The sequence below is a fragment of the Pagrus major genome, chromosome 12, assembly GCF_040436345.1.
Source record: "Pagrus major chromosome 12, Pma_NU_1.0".
Lineage (NCBI taxonomy): Eukaryota > Metazoa > Chordata > Actinopteri > Spariformes > Sparidae > Pagrus > Pagrus major.
The window spans coordinates 21876386-21900142 of NC_133226.1; the positions used below are offsets into that span (position 1 = coordinate 21876386).

The window sequence follows — 23757 nt, forward strand, 5'->3', positions numbered from 1 at the left end:
TTATATTTAATGTAGAGAAGAAAAGAGGCTGCGGAGGTCAGACGATGCTCTCATGCTGGTCGTGGAGCTCTTCATGACTCCTGCGAGGAGCCTGAGATCACTTTATTAGACAAAGTTGTATTTTTAAATGAGACGCTGTGTGATGTAAAAACCTGAGATGGTGACAAAAGTCTGGACTTTGTGTTAGAAATAAATGATGATACATGATTGATTTTGGCTCGTGTGATTTTCTTTCACTGATCAGAACCTGTTATTAATCTAAGACGATGCTGATGATGTTCAACTTTATTTGTATAGTTTGTAGAAGAGCCACCAGGTGGCGTTAACATATATAAAAACATACATGAACAGCTGATGTCTTTTCTAGCAGCACAACATTACTCCTGTGTCTGAACAGCAATGGTGGAAAGTAACTAATTACCAGTGATTAAGTATATTTACTCAAGTAGTGGCGTACTTTACTTTACAACTTTATACTTCTACTCTTCTACATCTCAGAGGCAAATATTGTACTTTTCACTCCACTGCATTTATCTGAAAGCTTTAGTTACTAGTGATGGAAGGTAACTAAGTACATTTACTCAAGTACTGTACTCTGGTAAACGACAATTGTGAGGTATTTGTACTTTACATGTGTATTTGCATCTTCTGCTACTTTATACTTCCACTCCACTACATTTTGGCATTGTACTTTTTATTTACTGCATTTATTTGATAACTTTAGTTACTAGTTACTTTGCAGATTACATGTTGCATCAGAGCCAAAGCAGCACATTTTATTTGCAATTGACAGAAAAAAATAAAAGGAAAAATAAAGAAAAACACTGATTATGATAATCAGGCTAGTAATAAGCGGATCCATAGTATACAGTATACAGTACCTACAAGTAAATATATGTATAATTTACTTGTACTTGTACTTTTGATACTTGAGTATGGGTGACTTTCGCTTTTACCAAAGTAATATTTTTACATGATATCTTTACTTTTATGCAAGTCTGACTTTCTACATTTACTCAAGTACTGTAGTTTCAAGGTACTCCTACCTTAGTATTTAACAACAGAGGGAAATATTGTTATTTTTACTTTGTTTTTGCTTGGGACCTCTTGTATAAAATCAGAGCCTGGTTTGCTTTCTTGTCTATGAGTTCCAGTTGTTCTCAGTTTCACCACGTTCATACTGTTTTGTAGTTAGGGGCTTCTGGAGACTTGGATTACGTCGAACAAGCTGTATTGAGACATTTTCTGTTTGTTTTTTTTCCCTCTTCTTCAGTTAATAAGGAGAATGCTGCAACGCTGTTTTGCTGTGAAGCTCCAGAAATGTTTTGTGGACTACAAAACTTCACCTGACTTTCCATCAGCATGGAGGTGAGTTGATAACCAGACTAGTTGACACATGAGGATGACTTCTGCCCAGATACAACCTGTTGACTAGAAGAAAAAACCCTCCCCAACTCCTTGTAGTATCTGTGAGACAGACATAAACAGGTGTTGACATTTTCATGGAAGTGTGGGTCGAGTCAAGAAAAGCAGATTTTTTAATATAACATGCATTTGTTTTAAAGATCAGCACATCACCCCAAAAATGTGGGGGTTTTTTTATTATGTGGTTTGTTTTCCTCACCACTTCCCTGTCAAATGTCAAAGCTCAATACAGGACTTATCTGATCCCTGATCAGTTGTGTAAAAACCAAACTGAACACTTTGAACTTTCCTCTCTGCCTCCTACAGACAGACTCTTGACACCGGATACAGGCGACCAGCACAACATTATATTTAGACCTGGCAAGAAAATATAAGAGGAGGCAATAACTTCATGTAGCTGCATTTTTTAACAGCTCAAAGTCGTCACAGGTTGAAACTATTCAACTCAGATTAACTTATTTACTGCATGTCAAACGCAAGGGTTCAGTCGGTGTGAACAGATGACAAAATAACCTCCCAACATGTTGCAAATGCTTCACATGAAACACAGGAAGACCAGTTTTCTATTTCAAGATAACGCTGAGCATGAAAAGTCAACTCAAGCACGCTTGCTTAGGATGTGATCAACAGAGCAGCTCTGAGTCGTGTTGAGAGGCTTAAGACGAATTCATCAAGATATAACGACAATGGATACAGTGACAGAAGGTTCGGCCGTGCCAGACGTGGACGCCGAGATGACGGCGTTGACACCTGAAGATACTGAACAAAACCTGGAGGCCAGCGATGAAGTGGAGCACCTTCGAAACAGGTAGAGCTCAGCGTCAAGGCCAAAGTTTTCTGTGTAATGAGGTCTATTTTGTAGATTTCATAAAAAGTAGAGTGAACATTTCATCTTCAACAAGCCGCCCAGACGCAACAGTTTTATGTTACAGTCATAAATTGGATTCATTCCCATATTAAACTGTCAATCAGTGGATGAAATTCCCTCTGAGCCACCAACTTTGTTTACCTTCATGCAGGTTTTCTGAAAGTGTTTTAGAGAGATCATGATCAACTTCATGATCATTTTGTACAATGTAGTTTTGGTGCTATTGAATTCTTCTGCTTTATACTGAGAGGTGTTTCTATTATTTTGTCCACCCCACGGCGCCTCTCTTTGTAATGCCAATCAGTTCAACCGCAGCACAAATTACACTTACGACACGTCTCCTAAACAGTTTAAAGGAACAGTTCACCCCAAAAAGAAAATTCAGTCGTTTTGTTCAGAAGGTGTTTTACTAAGGAGGATCAGAACGGCCAAAATCAAAAATAAGTACAGAAATAAATAAATGTGGATTATATAAATGAATATGCCATTAAATGCAACAAAAATGACATTTAAAATAAATGTAGATCAATGTATTTAATTTAAAATGTGACATAAAATTGATTAACGGCCCCTTAATTTGCAATTTGAAGCAGAAATGCGTAAAGAAAAGTAAAACGAAAATTCAGGAATAAGGGAAAATGATACAGAAATAAGAACATAAATAAATAAATGTAACAATGAATAGATTGATTAATGAAATGAAAAGTTAAATGTAAAAGTAAATAAATAGTAAAAGTGTATGTATTTTTATCCCACTTTCATTTTGTTTCTCCTTCGCTGTGCCTTCAGTTTACGTGAGGCCGTCCACGACGACAACGTGCGGCCTAAGATGCAGTGCCTGATGATGGACTCCTCCTTCTCCATGGTGACGATGCAAGGCGAGGACAGCGGGATTGCGTGGGAGACGACTCCTAGTCGATGCAACACACCCTGGGCATCTGAGCATGGAAACTCCATCGTGGATCTCGGATCTCCGGTTGCAGTCCGGCCAGCAACACCTGGGTCTGTTCCAGCAGGAAAGATTATCTTCGTCATGGACGAGGAGCTGATTTCAAGACGGAAGAAAACTAAAGTGAAGAGCAAAGCAGTCCTGGCTCAGAGTTCTGAGAACGTCTCAGGAAGGCCGGAGTTATCCGAAGTCTCACAGCCAAACGTGAAAAATGAAGAAGGAGATGAAGAAGAAGCGAACGATCTGCTGGAAGATAAAGAGCAACTGCTGTTCAGTTTAGTGTCTGAGGGCTCTGAAATCCTCAACATTGTTGTTCCACCAAAACTGGCGACTGTTGACGAAGAGGAAAGCAAGGAAATGGTGGACAACCTTTCATATCTGGAGGACAGCCTTGTTCCTAAAGTGACTCAAGAGACGCTTGACTACGAACTGGTCTTTTCAACAACAGGATCAGCTGCAGCAGCAGTGGAAGTCAAGCCTTCACCTTTGAGTGTGATGGATCCACCAGGAGCTCCGGTGGCGAGACCTCCAGGTAGAGCAGCTCCTGGCAATGTGGACTACTTTGAGGCGTTCACCCTGATTGATGCGCAAGCTCCAGGAAGTCCTGCTGTGATCGTGCAGGGGCAGGGAGAAGAAGAAGCTGAGGGTACAACTGAGAGCCAGGACATCGAGAAACCTGCGCAAACTCAAGACAACACCACAACAACAACGACAACTGTGGATAACGACAAGTCAGACACAATCAGTTTAGAGGAAATCACCAGTGAGCTTCTCGATGAAGTCTTCTATGGTGGTACAGAAGACTACCTGAAAAGTCAGGAAGGTGGAGTGGCTGAAGGTGCACGCTCGAGGCTTCCTTCAAAACCGAGCGGTTCGACTTTGTTTGGAAGCCAAGAGGAGATCCTGACTCCGATCTTTCTCCCAGAAGGACCTCCCAAAATCATTGACCCCATTTTGCTGGAGGAGCCCAAAGCCATGGCGTTCCTTTACACGGACCTGTACGAGGAGGCACTCGGCAGTCGTAAAAAAGAAGAAGATACGGAGAGTCTGACCTCTGAGAAATCTTTCCACAGCAGGCATTCAGACCGAGAGGCCAGGGGGTATTTAGAGAAATATGTCCTCATAGATGAGACTCCCGTGGTGGAAATGGAAGCAACTGAAAGAGGAAAATGCCAAAAAGAAGAAGAAGGTCCTCGAGTGTTGACTCAAGATCTGTATGAATTTGGCGACATGGTGTCCAAGCCTGACAAAAGTGAGATCCCAAATTCAGAGGAGGAAGTCACAGACTTCTTCAGATCCAGCGCCAATTCTTCTCCATGTGAATTAGAGCCTTTCGTTCGCTCACTCGAAGAGGACGAAACCCATTCAGCGACAAAGAGTAAAAGCACAAAAAATAAAAGTGTTTCCATCAAGGTTGAAAAAGTCGCTGAAATCCCAGTCGATCCCCTCGGCATCTCAAGCTTCGAGTTTCCCCCAGACGAACTTGACTGGGGAACTACAGATGATCATCCAACAGCTCAGGATGAGAAACACAGGCATGGAGATCAAGACTTGTGGAAACAAGATGTTGAGGAACAAAAGCCAGTCGCCCCTCCAAGAAAAAAGGCGACATCCTCTCCTAAGGCATGCCTGGACCTAACGCCTCTGACTCCGGTTGACGTTGCTCTACAGGAAGAAGAAGAGGCTGGTGGGAAGGAGCAGAGGGAGGAGGAGAAAGAGACGGCATCTCCTGCAGAGACCGCCGACGAGGGAGATGGAGACGGAGAGGAAACGACTGCTCTGCCCGAGAGTGTGTTGGCTGCACAAACTGAAAGTGTAGAAGATAACAGCGAAACAACTGTCACAAACACAAAACCAGATACAGCTGAGGGGAAAGACACTAAAACAGTAGAAGAAGAGAAAACAAGTGAGACTGAGGCAGCTTCAAAACAAACTGAACCAGCAGAGGCAGATGTTAAGTCAGCAGATTTGGGTAAAACAGATCCAGAGAAACCAGAAGACAGTTCAACTGTCTCCCCGACTGAACCAGCAAAAGATAAAGGACACTGTATAATACTTTAAATGAGTTACAGTATTTTTAACAAGTTTAATGTCAAGTGCCTTACTCGTGTGTCCTTATTCAAGGTCTTAAAATCACAATAGAATTCTTAAAGAGTCTGATGTATATCTCAGTCTAGTTTTTATAATTTGTTCCCATTTTTACCCGCCTGTACTCAGACCGCATGCATTCAAAAATCACACTGATCAGATATCCAGAGGACATTTTCCTTTGTTTCTCCAGGTTAACCCTCAAAGACCTTTTTTCCATATGCTTCCAACACTCACGGAAAGCTGAGTCATTTGGCTTTTCAGTGGTATCACACATGTGTTGTTTGGCCATCCAGGGGCTCCGTAGTGAACGTGATTATGCCATTGCGTGCTCTTTGACATTGATCCAAAGAAACCCACGTAGTTTCTCCTGCGCCGTCAGGCAATGGTTGCAGCTACGTTTGTTGTTTTTGTTTAATGGATAAATATATTTCTATATTTCACTGTCATGGTTTAATACATTTCCTTTTTACTCTCTCTAATAAATAGCTTTAACGTGTTAAGGTTAAGGTTGAAAGTTAAGGTCCTCCTGAATCAGATGAACTTGATGCTGATTGACAGAATAGGTTGGGAAAAACAAAATAAATACAACAGAGTCAGACGCCCCCAAAAATGTGTTCTTTGTCTTTGAGGGTTAACCCAGTCTCTCCGGTGTAGACGCTTGGCTGTTGTGCATGAATCATATCGTGTTTGAAGGGTGAGGTTTGGGTCACCAGTGTGAATAAAAAGGGTTAGAGTGCATGTGTCTGTTTGTGCAACGTTAGGGTGGATCTTCAGCTATAAATAAGCCTCTCTGGCTGTTAACCTGACACCTCGACTCTCAACCAGAAGTCTGTGTACCATGTTCTCTCTTGTAAACAGCCCAAAAAAAAGTGTGTATAATATATGCAAACATGTGCATGTGTTCCTTATATGTTTTCTAAAACCGCCATTACTACAATTTATGCTAAATTAAAACATTGTAAATGTGTGTACCTGCTCCTAAAGCATCCACATCAAATATCAGGCAGAAAACACAGATTTATAAGGAGCTGTTTTTAGGCTGGACAGTGACATATTGGTTGGCCTATCACAGATAAATCACTATCGGTGTGTATGTTGTCTGATATGCGCCGATATGAAAACTTATTTTAGAGATTATAATGCGGAAAAAGATGCTTGGGGAAATATTGTTATTCTAAAATTCACTAGAAGTTCACTATTCCAGTGCACTGATGTCATTTTAGGAGAAGTTTATCGTTAAACTGTAAAATATCCTGTCTCCGTCACCTCCGTCCGCTTGGGACCAGACCAGACTGTACCGGTAATACCAAATTGCACCACTAGATGTCACGGGAGACTTAGCCACTCCCAAGAGGAACCTTATGAGAGCCCACAAATGAGAGTGTAGCAGCACTGCAGTCCATAAGGGCAACTGTGAAACATTGAGTTTTCATTTCTCACGATTCAACTTAACTTGTTTTCTTTTGAAGTTTAACATCTAAATGATGTCAGCCACAAAAAAAATCGAGTATTGGTCGGGCTCTACTTCACACATGAGGCCATTAAAAGCAGGTTTATGTCGAGCTTAATTTAAATATGCTTCTTCCAATTGTTTCATGTAGCGCTCAAGGAGAGGAAACTGAAAACTCACTTCCAGATAGTCATACATACAAGCACAAATGTGGTATAAAGAGATATAAAGGGAGGTAAAGGTGTAGTATTTTTGTTTTGCAGATAAATAAGCTTTTCTTCATCTTGTTAAATGGGCTATGGCGACACATAGTGTTAAAAATTGGCATTTTCCTTTATTTCTAACTTTTTAAATCGCCTTTTGTCCTCCACGTCGACAGGTGGCAGCAGTGAGTCGAGCGCAACATTAACCATTACACGAAGAAGTCTCAATGTCATAGAAGTGCAGCAGATAGAGCAGTTATGCCATTTCTCATAGCTAATAAATATATATTTTCGCCAGTGTCCCTAAACTAAATTAAGCATTATGGAGGTGACCAATCATTACAATTAAGATACAAACAAAATCTGTACGCAACTCAACAGAAGATAGCAAAATTACACTACTCTGAGTGACAGTTAGCTTAAATTGCTAACATATCTCAATGCATCTGCGTTGCTTTAGCAAGCAAAGGTTAGCTGAAGGTGATTAGAGTTATACGATATAAAGAGAAATAAATAAATAATTCAGGCCTCGTAAGGAAAATAACTTTCTTCAAAATAATTGGCTGACCACCCTCGGCTAAATATACCGGCTATCGGTCATTCTAGCTCGTCTATCTCTATGCCGAAGCTCCCCGAGCCGGCGCTGTGTTTGACTTCTTCGCTAAGTTAGCTTTTTGCTAACCCCGCAATGGACAATGTCCCCGGTCTTTACTCGTCAGTCGCTCCCGAAGAAAACGGGACAGAAACCTCCGACAGCTCCTCGACGGAAGATGGATTAGTGGACGCTTTCGGCGACCTGGCGGCCCTCCCGGTGGAGGTTGGCGAGAGAAGACCGACGTGTTTACGGTGCCGGTGAGCTGAATTAAAGTGAAGCTAATGCTAGCTAGCCAAGTTAGACTGTCTGGACCAGGCAGGAAAGAAACCCCCCCTGTCCTCCCCTTCTCCTCCTCCTCCTCCTCCTCCTCCTCCTCAAATAACTGGCATGTTTTAATGAGGGAACAGATTTATGTCGTTACAGAAAGGCTCAAGACCAAGATGGGGGCTAGGCTGGGGGAGTAAGTGGGCAATCACAGCTTCACGTCTTCAACTTTCCTCCCATGTAGTCGCCCTCAGAAGGTGTGTCTCTGTCCTTTTCTTCCATCACAACCCCTGGAGGTCTCCACGTGTCTGTACGTCGTGCAGCACCCCGCAGAGGTGAGTGTATTATCAATAAACCTCAGATAAGACTGCATTTTTAATCATGTAATTTATGTAACAAAAGACAGATTCCCAAAATGTCCATTTAAAACAGTTCTGGTTGTTCTAATATGTCCTCATGTTCATTAAGAGACTCCTTCCTAATGGACTGCCAGTGTAAATGATGTGGGGGGACAAAATACAGTCCTTGATTTATGGAAAATACACACCTACGTTTACATGTAGACAATATGAAGCTTCGGCAGGCTGAACTAGACAAATCAAGTTGATATTTTCCAGGTGGTACAGTGTTTTTAGTACAAAATGGCCTCTTTTTGTTTTTATCTCTGCACACTGTGCTGGAATAATTCACTCACCATCACTGTCACATGCCCATGTAATATTAGTTTATTATATGAATACAGCAGAGGACAGTGTTCCTCAGCCCAAAAATTAACAGAGGAATTCAGTCTTAGAAGTCTTTGCTTGTAATATTTATTTTTTTGTGAATAGTTTTGTGGTTGGCGACGTCAGTATGGCTTTCTAAAAACGTACTATTTACAAACATGCCAGATAAATTACAACGATGAGCGCGCCGTCATGAGGGACTCGTGGTTAAATCAACTGTTCTAACCTCTGGTGTTCTTTCAGGAGAGCCGGGTACTTCGCACAGTTCCTCTACTTGCTGCCTGTTTGCCGCAAGGAAAATGCAATGTCATCGTTGGAAGGAGATTCAATGAGGAAAAGTAAGCTCGATATCTTGTTAGCGCAACGATTTCACAATGTTTCAACACCATTGTGACTGAATTCTCCAATATATTTAGTTTTTGTCTCCATCTTTCCTCCTCTCAGGCACCCAGAGCTGGCTGCGGTGTGTCGGGACAGCAGAACGCTGATCCTGTATCCGGGCCCCAAATCCCAGAACTTGGAGGAGTTGGTGCAATACCAGGAAGTAGGGACTGTGAAACATAATGTGATCATCATAGACGGCACCTGGAGCCAGGCCAAAAACATGTTCCTCAAAAACAGCCTGTTCCACCTGCCGAAACAGGTTTGTTGGACATGTCAAGAGGTTGAGGTTAGATGTGAAGAGAACAGGAGTTGAAAAGAGATTTATTTTTAATTACTGCCATCCATTGAGTCACTGAGGCCATTTACAGATATCCTAGCCAAGATTTATATGTAGAAATTGTCTATGTGTATCACCCTAAATCACAAAATCATGCTGGAACCGAGAAGAGTGCCCCATCCACCTGAGACACTATAAATTCTTCCATTACGCCCACTGATGGCAAAGCTGCCTCCCCCACATGAAATGACTAATTAAAAGCAAAATAAAAGAAAATATCTCTCAAATGTGGGCAAGTGAACACTGTGGACAACTACTCATTTAACTCCAGCTGGCTGATTTATTATAGCGATTCTTGATTCCAGTGAAATTGTTTGAATTAACTAGTTATTTGATATGTATGTACATTTTACGGTCAGTAGCCTCCACTTCAAAACAATGTGCTTACCTGTCTGTATCAGATTAATAGATAGTCAAAACAGTAAAGCTGGATTACATGCATGCCTCCTGTTAAACAATATAAACACCACTGCCACACTGACATGACTGTCCACCGGTGCTTTGGTTAACAGGTGCAGCTGAATAGGACTCTGTCCAGTCAGTATGTGATCCGCACTCAACCCTCCAACATCTGTCTGTCCACGCTGGAATGTGCTGCTGTCGCCCTGTCCATCCTGGAGCGGAACGATGACATCCAAGAGGTAACATGGTGAAATAATTGTAATTGGTATTTCAGAGTGTCTGTGTTTTTTGTCGGATGAAAGTGAGTATTAAACCTGCTTTGTACATATTATGTTGTACGATTCTATTTCTGCTCTAGCTTTTCTTCTTACCTTTTTATTATATTGTTTATTTTTTACTATTATTATTGTTTATTGTTATATTGAACTGTCCTTTGGCTGCTGTGAAGCACAGATTCCCCATTTGCGGGACTAATAAAGGAATTTCCGATTCTGATTTAACTGATTTTTGTGTCCACTTGGGGGCAGCAGAAACTTATGATGTTTAAGCTGATGTGGGGAAGTTGTTGGCAAACAGCAGACAAAGTGACGTTAGCATCCATTTGAAGTCATGTTTTTGTCAGCTAATAAATGTGTGTCCAATATTCACTCTCCTTTCAGCTCTTCTTTTTGGGGTAAAAAGTATCTCACGTTTAAGTAAGGGGTGTCACGAGTTTGATTCTGAATTGAAAGTCGATTGAAATCAGCTTTCAATTTCAATCACTGAAATAAAAAGCAGGATCAGCGATGCTCCCAGTATTTCTTGTCCTAACTTACCGGTAACGTGCAGTTGCACTAAGACGCTTCAGATCCTGTGTGCAAGAAAACGATCAACCGATGAGAAATAGAAGTTAATCTAACAGCATCAGAGATTTTGGGTTTCTTTTTCAGAGATTCTCTATTGATTTGTTTGGGAAGAGGGTTTACTCAGGACAGATTTCAGGAAGACCCTACATCGCTCTGTAGAGCTGAAAGGAACTGTAAACTTGGGTGACAAATCCCTGTGGGTTCATTACTTTGAGTTACCTATTCATCACTCTTCCTTCACCCTCTGTTTGTCCAGGTTCTGCTGAGGCCCCTGAAAGCCCTGTGCTCCTTCCAGCTGCAGCACGGCGCTCAGATCCATCACAGCAAGGAGCATCTGCTGAAGAACGGCATGTACGACAAACCAATGCCCAAGAACAAACGCAAGATAAAGAGGATGGAGAAACTGGTCAGTGACCACAACGTCTGCCCAAGATGAGGGAGGGACAGAGCAGAGAAACTGGGCTCGACTCCTCTCTGTTCTCACAGCTGTCTACACTGCACAGGATTGTATCATCAGAGCAGCATGTAGCAGCGTCAGGGTGCCGCCGTGGAAACCTCTGGACTTATGGGAGTTTTGTCTTCTGGTTTTAGATAATCTTATTTATAATTTAAAGATGATGTTAAGTTAAATCAGGTTTCAGTTTACATTGTTTCCTCCCTGCACTTTATGAACACTACGGTGGTTCTTTTGTGATTGGCTCTGTGTGGCTACAGCTGATCACATCTGGAAGGGCTGATTCCACTGATGTCTTTTTTTAATGAGCAAAAATGTTCTTTCAGATATGTTGAAAAATAAAAATACCTCTAAAACACATGATATTCCATGAAACTACCAGACACACAAAAGAGCAGGAAAACAGTGCAATTTTGAGTCGTATCGTGCTGTTTGTAATATACAGTAAAGTACAATTTAGCCGTCGTTTTTAAATACTTCTCATAATTGTGGCTGCAGGCCTACAAGAATTTTTTTTTATCAGATATTACAAACAGAAACTAAGATAAATCCATTTGCATAAGCTCTTCTATGCCATAAATAACATCTCAATAAATTTTACATGGACAATAAATCTTGTTTTCTCACTTTACTGTTGGGTCTCTAAGTATCTAATTTGCCATTTCAGGTGCTCAGAACTGAATCAAATGATTTATATCTTTAAATAATGTGATTATGTTATAACTCATTCATTGTAAATCAGGCAGGTAAATTGATTTTTGAACGCTGACAGTGGATAGTGCAAAGAACATTTTATAAAAGATGAATTAAACACTGAGTGACAGTGGATAGTACGGAAGCCCTAAAGGGCCATGCATTCATATATTTTATTTCCTCCATTTTCCTGTGATAAGTTAATTTCATTTGTTTTCTCGAGATCTCGAGTTATTATCTCGAAATAACTGCCGTTTTCCCGAGATAACGAGATAATTTTCTCGAGATAACGAAACTTTGTTTTCCCGAGATAATGATATAATTAATTTGAGATCTCCTCATTAACTACATAGCTGGTCAGCTGTGTAGTTAATGACGACATCAGGCTTACTTAGATTGCGCCGCCGATATAGCTGAAGCCTTGCTAACCGTCTTTTTAGATTATGCACACTAATGTGTATATTATCTGTAATAGCAAGGCATAATGCTATTTCAGCCTGTGTCAGGCCTTGATTGAAAAGATGATCGATATGCTCCTGCTCCTCTGACATTGCTACACTGAATGATGTTTCCTGCAATGATTTAATATACCACACTATCGTTTCGTTATCTCGAGATCTCGAGAAAATGATCCCGTTGTCTCAGGAAAACAGCAGTTGTTATTTTGAGATAATAACTCGAGATCTCGAGGAAACAAATGAAATTAACTCGTTATCACGGGAAAACGGAAGAAATAAAATGTATGAATGCATGGCCCTTTAGGGCTTCCGTAGTCATTAAAGACAATATAAGTTAGTTTTGTTCTTAAAATGATGAACTACAGCTGCACTGCTGATATAGACCACTGGAGGTCAGTGTGGTGCAGCAGTAACTATTCAGGATCATACACCATGTTGAATCAGAGGAGCAAAAATCCATGCACTGACATAGTCCACTAACATTTTAATAATATGCATGGACATTTAATGGAGTTCAACACACTTGACGGCTAAAATTGTCCTTTTCCTGAATCTCTAAAAAGAGAAATGTGGGCACAGAAAAGGAAATAAGACTCTATTGTTGCAGCACTCATCCCGGACTGTGAGCGGCAGTGTTACATCTGCAGAACGTCCCAAATTAGACGAAGAAGAAATTTGCTTCCTGTGAGGTCAAAGTTCACCAGCTAGCCTGTCATTACAACCAGCTAGCATTCTAGCTAACATCACCCGAAAAGACCATTTTCTCTGTCAAAATGGAAGTAAATCAGGCCAAACAGGAACACCTACTCGCACTAAAAGGTATTTTATCATCATTACCAACATTTAACAGATAGTGTCTCGTGACGTTGTTTTCAAACAGAGGCTTTAAATATTGCAGTGGCCCGGCTGTTGTCATTTGTTGTTGTGGAGCTGCTAGCTGCTAGCGCTAACGCTAGCTAAAACAACATCAAACCTCTTCATTTGGTAATATGCAATCAAGACTTGTATGACAGGTCCAATTTTTAAATACTCTAGTCTTGTCGTTAATGGACCTCAAAGTTAAAATTGAATATTTCAGAAAGAATTATGTCAGCTAGCATATATGTGGCTGTTGTGTTGTTTGTATGTTGGTTTCCTGTTTCCTGAGTGAAATATGCCCCCAAAACCCCCAATTGCTACAATATCTTTAGTGATATGTTATGTCTGTGTGTGTGTGGCCTGTCTGGTAATATGTTTTTTGTCACTTTGGAGAGCTACTGACAGTCAAATGATGTGACAGGCAGCTAATTAGTCAATAACCTGCTGTTTCCGATGACTTTGCACCCATTAAACATCTTTATGTGGTTTATTGATAATGTACAACATAACAGTGACTCCAGATCTTGCTCTGGAGAGATGGATGCAGTGCACAAGCTTGTTGTCATATGTTGTTATAAGCTGACAGCTGCTAAAATTGAACTGTTAGGCCAGCAAATCATAGTTGAGTTTAAATGTAATGACTGAGTCACCCTTTAAGATGTTGGTCATTTCTGGAAATGTCTTGCAATGCATCAAATGTCATTTATGGATTACAACCAAATACTACAACAGATAGATAGATAGATTACACTTATTTAGCTGATGCTTTTGTACAAGACGACTAACAAAAAGTACATTTTGTCATGTGGATACAACCAAGAAGTGCAAAAATTTTGAGATTGAGAAAGAGTTTTTCTTTTTAATGACGTTTTGTAGTCTGTTGGAAGGAAACCTTGGCTTATGACACAGCAATTGCTAAGGAATACTGAAGACATTGGCACTAGGGTATTCTCAATTTAGTGGTAGGGGTTACATTAATATCACAGTAAAATCACCACGATAACTACCCTGCTCGTGTGTCCAATCACTAACTAACGTCACTTTACTTTACAGTGATGCGGCTAACGAAACCAACACTCTTCACAAACATGCCAGTGTCATGTGAAGATCGAGATCTGCCAGGTAAGACAAAGACAGACTGTCTCCTTTACTTTTGTTTTTTAATTAGCATCACACTTTTTGATTAAGATCACATGCCTGTGGGTCTGTTGACTTTGTATTGCTGTGGATTTTCTGACTTGTCATTGTTGTTGTATCAGTAATTCTCAGCTGTGATGTTGACGCAGAAGTCAGTCTGATCCATGCCACGCCAGAGCGTCTTGATATTGTCAGGAAATCAGATTTGGTCAGTCATTCTGCTAGCACAGGGGATGGGAGGATTTGAAAATACCCATGAAACTATTAAAAATTTAACCAAAATGTGCACAGACTTCGGTTGTATACGTCATGAAATAACTTTTGAATATTCATTTGAGGTGTATTGTTCAGTCAACTAATCTGCATGTCTTGGGACTGTGGGAGGAAACCAGAGCACCTGTTGGAAACCCAAGCAGACATGGGGAGAGCATGCAGACTCCACACAGAAAGGCTCCAGTCGGCCGGGTCAGGTTCAAATCCTGGATCTGTTTGCTGTGAGGCAACAGTGCTAACAGCTGAGACACTGTGCAGCCTTTGTTAGTCCTTACTGCCTCGTCATTTTAAAGATTACAGTGGAGAAAACATTAGCATAAAAATCCTATGTCTGTAGTGTAATTTCTTTCGGTTTACCTTTTACATTGCTGTTACATTGTTGTTTATGGTCTGTAGAGTTTAGAGACTCAGTCAAAGATTTGTAGCAGGACAGCTACAAAAGAAATCTATTTTGGATGCTTCAAACAACCAACCTTTTCTGTTCCTTTATTATCAAAATGTTAGTTTTGTATGCATGTGCAGCACAGACACTCCACACACTACTGTTTCATTGAATTCATCCCATGACTGATGGATAAACTTTTAGCCAGGTTTGGATAGTTGCTTCAGAATATGAATACTTCGATTCTTGAGACATTCACGTCGCCAGTGGGCACGCCATATGAAGCAACATAAGGACATAGACTGGGCTCAAGCACTCGACTTGCTTCCGCTTTTTGCATCGCTGAGAGCTTCTGCTTTTCTGAGTGCTTCCCACGGTAAAAACAAATGGCTAACGGTCTCTGTGGTTGCGTCAGGATTTAACAAACATCCCACTCGAGACAGTCAAGACTTCCATATTCATATTAAAAATATTTATTTACACAAATAACACTAAATATCTTAATGTCATAAACCTCATTAAACAGGGAATGCTGGAAACTGAGTATTGGAAAAGAGTATTCATGCTTTTAGTCTGTCTGTAACATTAATCTATAATAATTTGTAATTGGCTTCATACATTTGATATTAAAGCTCCATGAACTGCATGATGTAGTAGCAGAAAAACCAACAGACAAAATGGAGTGAAATTGGATTATTTCATTCAGATTTTGAGCTGCATTTGCTTTGGACCCAGTGCACATCTGTATTAGAGATTTGCATCTCAGACGCTGCTCCCAGATTTAGATGGAAACCCCACTGAGTGTCTGAGTGTTTGTTTTCCTCTCTGTTGGAGAGCGGCACAGATAAATGTGTTTGCTGCACTGGCAACTGAACTACTTACAAACCATAAATCACACTGACACTTCTGAGTAGGATCTATTTATACGAGAGCAGCAGAAAACTGACAGCTTGTTTTAAGTGCGCAAAGATGAATTGGGCGGCTTTGACATTAGAAACTTAGAACCGTTCCACTTTTTTTCCCATCATGTTCCATATTTAACTCTCGCTGAAGAATCTCAAGTTATCGAGCATTTTGTTGTTAATAATAACATATGTCTTAGTAGGAGACATCAAAGCATAAGTAGCATTTCTAATATTAGCCAGTGATGAGCTGATCATGATAGAAGATGTATGTGGCCATGTTGTTGGACAGGAGGAAAGAAATTTGAAGCCAGTGAAATCCTCCTCTGGTTCAGACTGCTTTGAAACCTGATCTTCAAAGGCGCTTTGTCTCTCTGATCCTGCTGCACTTCACAGAATACTCAAAGACATTTTTAAAACCTTACTGCCAAAACAGTGTCTACATCATGTATATCCTCACAGTCCACCGGCTTAGCAAAAGCTCTAGAAGGGTTAGTGCTGACTTTTAGCAAATGAATGGAAACAAATTCAACAAAGTTTCATTTTACTGACAGATTTGCAACAACCAGTATTGGGCAAGTAACTTTTAACATGCAATATATTACATATTACTAGTTACCGTCATTTTAAAGTAATATATTAGGTTACAATATTACTGTCTGCGTAGAGGATTAAAAATACTTATTACATTACTTCTCAGTTATTTTCAACAAAATGCCAAAATAACCTATACAGAACAATTATGCTTCTCTGTGTGTGTGTTTGATACAGGTGTTTGTTTCTTCTTGGTCCAGAGATAATTAGCTCAGCATTGCAACATTACAAGAAACATTTTGTCAAGTGTTTTGTCATGTAGTTGCAACCATAATGTGTACTTTAATGCACATAATTTTTATGTCTCTGCCTCCGTAGGGGACTTGTTTGATCAGCTTATGAGAGAGGACCCATCCACCATCAAAGGAGCAGAGATATTAATGCTGGGAGAGATGCTCACATTACCACAGAACTTTGGGTAAGAAATGCTCATTTTCTGTTGGAGAATTTATGAATGAACGAGAGTATATTTTATTGAAACTCTTTTAAAGCTCAAAGATTTTACCTTTCTGCGTCTCTGCATTGCACAGAAATATTTTCCTCGGCGAGACCTTCTCCAGTTACATAAGCGTGCACAACGACAGCAACCAGGTTGTCAAGGACATTCTCGTCAAGGTGCTGTATGAAAAGAAGTACTTGTCCAACACTTATTACCCACTCGACACTGAACAGTTTTATCCACAACTGCCCTGCTGTGTGGTGATGTGATCTTTTATAGGCCGACCTACAGACCAGCTCGCAGAGGCTCAACCTGTCGGCGTCGAACTCTGCAGTAGCAGAACTCAAACCTGAGTGCTGCATTGACGATGTTATCCACCATGAAGTCAAAGAAATTGGAACACATATGTGAGTGTTTTTCCCCACAGTATATGTACGCCCTCATTTTTTAGTAGTGGAATGTAAGAAGTATTGTATTAAAGTACAAATTTAAGGTACTTAACTTGAATATATTTATTTAATGCAACTTTATACTTCTAATCCACCAAGTCTCAGAGGCAATTGTACTTTTCACTTCACTATATTTGTCTGACAGCTTTCATTAATCGTTACTTTTCAGATTGCAATTATTTATCCCTTCTCTTTCCAAGGAAAACCATGTATGCCCAAATCTCCTCCTTCTTAAGATAAATAAACTCTTTAAAAACTGTCATTATCTAATCACACCCAGGCCGATGAAAAGTCGGGTGGAGTTTCATATTTCACGAAACATTTCTGGAGCTTCACAGCAAAACAGCGTCACAGAATTCTAAACAACTGAAGTAGATGGGGATTTTATTAAAACACTAAAAAACAAGTGAAAAAAACCAACGATCCAAGACTCCAGAAACCCGAGATCCCAAATTGATTTGATGAAACACTATTTACACCCTTTCTAAAGCCGAAATCTTCACTGTAGCTGTGAAGCTAAAAGGCGCTAGCATGCACCCCGTCTGAAGTGAGTGCTTGAGCTCGACTGAGCGTCGAGGGCGTAAATAACGTCTTTTCAAATCAGTTTGGGGTCTTGGGGCTGTCGGAGACTTGGATTATGCCAGACGATCTGTATGGAGCCACTTTACAGTTGTTTTTTGGTCAATTTTTTCCCATCTACTTCACTTATTTAGGAGAATGCTGCGACACTATTTTGTTGTGAGGCTCCAGAAATCTTTTTTGGACTACAAGACTTCACACGACTTTCCATCAGCATGAGGGAGAGTAGATAATGAGCTGATATCATTCTGGGGTGAACTTTTCCCTAAGAAAGGAACCGAATACTTCTTTCACCACTGCATATTTGTTAAGCACCCGATTATGCCGCTAAAACCCAAAACGTCCTCTTAGCTGACCAAGTCAGGGAAGCTGTCCTCACACAGGTAAAAAGGCTAAATATTTGGAGAAAAAAAAATCTTACATGTTTATTTCCTCTCTTCTAATTTCCAGCTTAGTTTGTGCGGTCAGTTACACCACTCACTACGGGGAGAAGCTCTATTTTCGGAAGTTCTTCAAATTCCAGGTGAGTTATATTTGAGCGCTCTCTTTAATCAACAGTGGCAACCTCATATGTGAGCTTGGAGGAGACCTGAGAAATGTCACAGGTCTCCAACAGAGCGAATGTAATTACCACCCATGCTATAGATTTGGTCTCTTGTGGTCTTCAGCTTTCAGTTTGTGAACTTGTTCTCACTCTTTTCCCTTCCCTCTAGCAACACTTTGAGTATCATCCTTCAGATTTCTACCTTTTTTCTGAAGATTGTCAGTCTGATTGTACAGATATTTATCAGTCAAATGGAAGTACAGTGTGAGAAAAGTTCAGCATTCAGTTTGCAATCTATTTTCAATCAGGTCTTGAAGCCGCTGGATGTGAAGACAAAGTTCTACAATGCAGAGGTAAGTCAGCTGCTCTCATATACGAGCACCAGCTTAAATAAAAGTGTCAACATACGGACTGTGTGCACTCGTATTTCTCACCATGTCATTCTGCAAATAGAAGAACTGTATCGCCTCACATGCAAGTTCTTACTTTAGCATATATACCATGCTTCATATCATGTTTCATTTCATACTTAGGAAAATTTTTCCAGATGCTAATTAGACAGTTAGTATCAGTCATGTCTCATGGAAAACACTTGTACCTCCACAAACATTTATGCAACAGAAAAACGTGTTGTTTGGAGCTGGAGATCAAGTGTTTTCCTCACAGAGGCAACAAGCTTTTTTCCTTTTCCTCATTTTCATACCAGTAGCTTTTTATATTAGCCGTATGCAAATATTCATTGTCATCGTCTTTGGCATGTAACTTCATTTGTTTATTGTGTCTTGTATTTTATTTTCTCCATTAGAGTGACCTCAGTTCTGTGGTAATTGTTTCTTCTGTTCTCATCGCTGAACATTAGCTTCTCTTAATCCTTGTTTTGGTGCAGCAGACTTTGTCTTTCTGGGGCCAATAGAAAGGTGCAAAGTAGAAGAATGGAAAGTCTTGAAATACCTAAAAGATTGTTAGAGATAAACAAGTGACTTGTCTTCGTTAGTGTTAACACTTTAGTCCTCGACATGAACTTTCCGTTGTTCGTCTTTGCCCTTTCTTTGGACGCTCATGCTTTCTTGCAAACTCATCCTACACAGGGCTTGGACTTTTAAATTGTGGTGTCAAATTGTGGTGGGTGGGGTTATTATTGATTATACAATTTATCATAATTGGGGAAAATTTGAGTATGGACTGTGTTCTTTTTCTATTTGTCAAGATGTAAAATGATTATGTAACATTGAAGACATGAATGATGGTGCTCTAATCTCATTTTTAACTTTTGTATCGTGGGTTTTAGGGTTTAATTGTGATGCAACAGGCCAATTATTGTCTTGGTAATTATAAACCAAAATCACTTCAATAAGTTACCGATGGGTCTTGATTATTTTAAAGTTAATGAAACAGATATATTTGATTCTGTTTAATAAAACGCGAGGTTTCAGGTGTTGGTTGGAATGGCTTTGCATGGATCCGAGATGCTAAGCTCTGTGATTTAACATTAACCTCATTCAGAATGGTTCATGGTCTGATCTTGTATTATGAATTGCAGGCATGAACTAATCTCTGCTTCTCTCTCATTGTGTCTTATCGTATAGTCGAGGTTGCACTGAAGGTTTGACGGTTACTTTCCAAAAGCATCAACTAGCTGTTTCCGTAAAAACAAGAATGAAAATCCTTTACTAACAGTGTCGAGGCAGCTTGATTTGAGTTGTGAGACGACTTTACAAAATTTTATTCAAGTCATATTATGATAAGTAACTCTTTATAATAACAGAATTTTCTGTATACGGAAGTTATTAATGAGATTAATATGCTTGTCCATGTGGGAAGACTGTACTATAATACCAGCTTTTTCATTTATCTCAATATATTTAATGTATTTTAAAAGTAAAACCACCTCACTGAGGAGTGAGCCTTTTTCAGATGTTTGTAAATCTGCTGCTTGCACAACAAACTGATACCGGAGAGCAGAAAAGTCAGCCAGTCCCTCTAAAAGGTTTTGATGACTGTTTTAAATAATCTGATTGGTTAAAATCACACAGCTAGTTGATGTTTGAGCGAACAGTTTGAATGACTTGTCGATTGTCGTCGTGCAACCTCTGCTGTGCACTCTGCCGTTCAGCACTTGTACTAACAATGACCTCGAAGGTACACTGAGCAAACTGAATAGAATTTAATTTATGTTTATATGTAAAGTGTTTGTCCTCTGAGTCAGATCGACACATGTAACTCATTACATGACTCTCACATCACCTACAGAGTAGCTTAAAGGATAGCTTCACATTTTTTCAAGTCTATCCTAAAACATTACTAATATGTCCAAGAGTCACGGCTGTTTGTAATCTTTCATCCTGTTCACACTGTTCTTTGAAAGATCTCATCCTAATGAGACTAATTCTGAGTTAGTCACATCAAGTGGGTGTTTTTCAAAATAACTGTCTTTTTTAGGGCCAACTAAAGCGCTTCAGAGCCATCTATTGCCATGCCGATAGATGTCAGCATTCAAAGGAAGTGGGCATTGATTTAAAAAAAAAAAAAACAACTAACAAAATGAAAACAAAAAGTGATTTAAAAAGCGGGAAATGGAGCTTCTTTATGGTGTTTAAGTAGTCTCAAAACCTTTGCACGTAGTAGTTCTGCGTCCCACCCAGAGGAAAATGAAGCCAACACAGATGTGCCAAACACAAAAGTTACTTAAACTGCCACTTGCGGCTGACTACACAAGCGAGTCAGTTCCCATAAAACCCCCCAAATAAAATGCACAACTTTACAGCAGACAGAAACACGTTTACAACCTGGTACAAAAAACGTCTTTGGTCTCGAAAGCTAATTTCCTCTGTGAATTCTTAAATAACGAGCTCATTTAAGTTATACTGAGGCTTAAATTACATTAAAGACCTGGGTTAATTGAATAATAGCTGGTGGCTAGCTGTCTAGTCAGCTGTCAGCAACCAGGCTTCATTAAGCTCGGCTCCACTCCACCGACAATCCACCCCTTTGCTCATTTTTGAATTAGCCAGGAGTAAGGCAGAGTCAGGCACCGCCAAGATGCCGACAGCTGGAGCCGCAATGGCTCTTCAGAAACCTCTGGGTGATGTCATGGAGACAACATCCAGGTTTCTACAGTCTATGGGTCCCCGGAGCACGGGGTTGTGACTGCTCGGGGATGTGGCTTTTGTCCCCCGTGTTTTACAATGAAATCATGTAAGGAAAGATGTCTCTTCATGCCCAGTAAGGACAGGAGGAAAATTACAGCAACCACTAAATAAATGCACACACACGTGAGCATGTGAATAAGACAGACTTGGAAAAATGCAAACCTATCCTTTAAGGAAGTAGGATTTTGCACAAGCCTAACCCTTCCTAATATCTAATAATGAAGTCGATGTGTTGCTCAGTTCGCCTTGGAGACGATGTTTCATTTTGAGCAACAAATATTAGTCTGACTCCTGGCTTTTCGGCTCCAGACAGATGAAGTGTTCCTGGAGGCTCAGATCCAGAACATCACCACCTCGCCCATGTTCATGGAGAAGGTCTCATTAGAGCCCTCCATGATGTACAACGTCACAGAGCTCAACACGGTCACAGACACAGATGACGGAGGGTAAAAGCACTTTATTTAGTCTGATGTAATCATAAAAAAAAGCTGAATGATGGTATTTACTGTCAGGATTAGGCTTCATTCTCATCCATAACCTTTCACTCCCAGAGAGTCCACGTTTGGGAAAATGTCCTACCTGCAGCCCATGGACACACGGCAGTACCTGTACTGCCTGAAGCCAAAGCCGGAGTACGCGGAGAAGGCCGGCGTCATCAAGGGTGTGACGGTGATCGGCAAGCTCGACATCGTGTGGAAGACCAATCTCGGGGAGAGAGGGAGGCTACAGACCAGTCAGCTGCAAAGAATGGTATGAGGATGCTTTTTTTTTGCATCCCCCCAGTGATAATGCTTTTGTAATATTTATTTTTGAATATTGTTTTCAGTACATTTCATTTGTAAAAATAACCTTATGGATAAAATTGTGCTCAATTTTGACTATTTGTTGAGTGTCTTACATTAGATAAGTCGGCAAGTCGAGGTCCAAACCACGATTTTAAACGTCAGTGATATTAGCAGTTAAAACATTCCTAGTGTACGCTATAACAAAAATCGAAGAATGTCATGTAATTTCTCCCTTTGTGTTTATTTTTGTTCCGTCCTCATGTCCTCCAGGCTCCAGGGTACGGAGATATCAGACTGTCTTTGGAGATGATTCCTGACACTGTCAACCTTGAAGAACCTTTCGACATTATCTGTAAAATCACCAACTGCAGGTAAAAATCCACATAATAGTTGTGTTGCAGCCCATACAAGACAACCTTCAATGCTTTTTACAGGGTTTGTATGAAGTCTTGAAAGTTTGGGAAATATAATATAAATATAATAATGTTAACTTGATGCTTGAATTTTTAAACATACATGTCAATGTCAACCAAAAATCTTTTAATATTTGAAATGAAACAATCCCTTCGAGCATTAAATAATCATTATCAAAAGGTACAATCAATTATGAACAGCTGGTAAAATAAGGTAATGATATACATTCTGTGAGTATAAAGGAATTCTGTGAAAGTATTTTTCGCAGTGGCATTTATAACAATTTAGATATGACGATAAAGGCTATGACAGTTTGGAAGTTTTTGGTGTAGGTACCTTGAAAGTTCTTGAAAAGCGCTGTATAAACCGTGCGTTTAATCATTAACGTGATTAAATTACTGAATTACAAGCAGCTTTTTTGTGTCCTTCGTGTTGTAGTGAAAGAACCATGGACCTGGTGCTGGAGATGTGTAACACCCGGTCGATCCACTGGTGCGGTGTATCGGGGCGGCAGCTTGGGAAACTGAGTCCTGCTGCCTTCCTCTCTCTGCCCCTCACACTCCTCTCATCAGTCCAGGGTCTGCAGGTAAGAGCCGCACTTGTAGGAAAACTCTCGGTTGATGTCCTCGTGCTGTTCTTGCGTACTAATGTTCTGTTCCTCCCCTCTTTGTTTCAGAGTATTTCCGGATTGAGACTCACAGACACATTTCTGAAGCGGACGTACGAATATGACGACGTAGCACAAGTGTGTGTGGTCTGCCCGTTCACGAGCAACGAGAGTTAGGAATTTTATTGACCTTTTTTTTTTTGCGTTTTAGATATGAATGGACCAACGGTGGAAAGTCTGCACATAACGCTGACATTTCACTCTTTTTGCAACCTGAGGGGAGAAAACTGTATTTTAAAATGAATTGTGAATAATATAAATCACTTTGTTTGAAAATAATGATGTAAATGTGCATAAATGTTAATAAAATCTCTGGAATCTTTGATTTCCTGTCGGTTTTCAAAACCAATTGCTTGCCCCCTGAGACAATATGAGCTCATTTTATTGTTATCTCAAGGAGAATATTACTGGAATTTTTTGTTTCACTTCAGCTCTCTGTTAA

General features: G+C 40.1%; 2 protein-coding genes across 3 annotated transcripts; both read left to right on the forward strand.

Annotated features, from left to right (window-relative positions):
* The first annotated feature begins 7362 nt into the window (after positions 1-7362).
* Positions 7363-11623, forward strand: dtwd2 (DTW domain containing 2). The gene is made up of 6 exons (XM_073478074.1): positions 7363-7838; positions 8090-8180; positions 8814-8908; positions 9015-9213; positions 9804-9932; positions 10795-11623. The coding sequence occupies exons 1-6, from the start codon at positions 7675-7677 to the stop codon at positions 10972-10974; spliced, it is 858 nt and encodes a 285-aa protein (XP_073334175.1). The 5' UTR covers positions 7363-7674; the 3' UTR covers positions 10975-11623.
* Positions 11624-12829: 1206 nt separating this feature from the next.
* trappc13 (trafficking protein particle complex subunit 13) lies at positions 12830-23638 on the forward strand. 2 transcript variants are annotated; one of them, XM_073478564.1, is made up of 13 exons: positions 12830-12962; positions 14055-14123; positions 16608-16707; positions 16820-16904; positions 17008-17135; positions 18207-18279; positions 18609-18653; positions 19106-19123; positions 21759-21895; positions 22001-22199; positions 22505-22605; positions 23087-23234; positions 23325-23638. In XM_073478564.1, exons 1-13 carry the CDS (start codon positions 12917-12919, stop codon positions 23430-23432), a joined length of 1257 nt encoding a protein of 418 aa, XP_073334665.1. In that variant the 5' UTR covers positions 12830-12916; the 3' UTR covers positions 23433-23638. The 2 variants fall into 2 exon arrangements, with proteins under 2 accessions (XP_073334665.1, XP_073334666.1); XM_073478565.1 differs by lacking the exon at positions 19106-19123 and having other exon boundaries at positions 12861-12962.
* Positions 23639-23757: the final 119 nt, after the last annotated feature.

What these genes read in the sequence shown, in the direction of transcription:
- dtwd2 (XM_073478074.1), top strand. Translation starts at nt 7,675, where the DNA reads ATGGACAATGTCCCCGGTCTTTACTCGTCAGTCGCTCCCGAAGAAAAC. An exon ending in CCGACGTGTTTACGGTGCCG is followed by an intron (nt 7,839 to 8,089) that starts GTGAGCTGAATT and finishes CCTCCCATGTAG; the next exon opens with TCGCCCTCAGAAGGTGTGTC. An exon ending in TGTTCCACCTGCCGAAACAG is followed by an intron (nt 9,214 to 9,803) that starts GTTTGTTGGACA and finishes TTTGGTTAACAG; the next exon opens with GTGCAGCTGAATAGGACTCT.
- trappc13 (XM_073478564.1), top strand. Translation starts at nt 12,917, where the DNA reads ATGGAAGTAAATCAGGCCAAACAGGAACACCTACTCGCACTAAAAG. An exon ending in ACACCTACTCGCACTAAAAG is followed by an intron (nt 12,963 to 14,054) that starts GTATTTTATCAT and finishes TTTACTTTACAG; the next exon opens with TGATGCGGCTAACGAAACCA. An exon ending in TGTAAAATCACCAACTGCAG is followed by an intron (nt 22,606 to 23,086) that starts GTAAAAATCCAC and finishes TTCGTGTTGTAG; the next exon opens with TGAAAGAACCATGGACCTGG.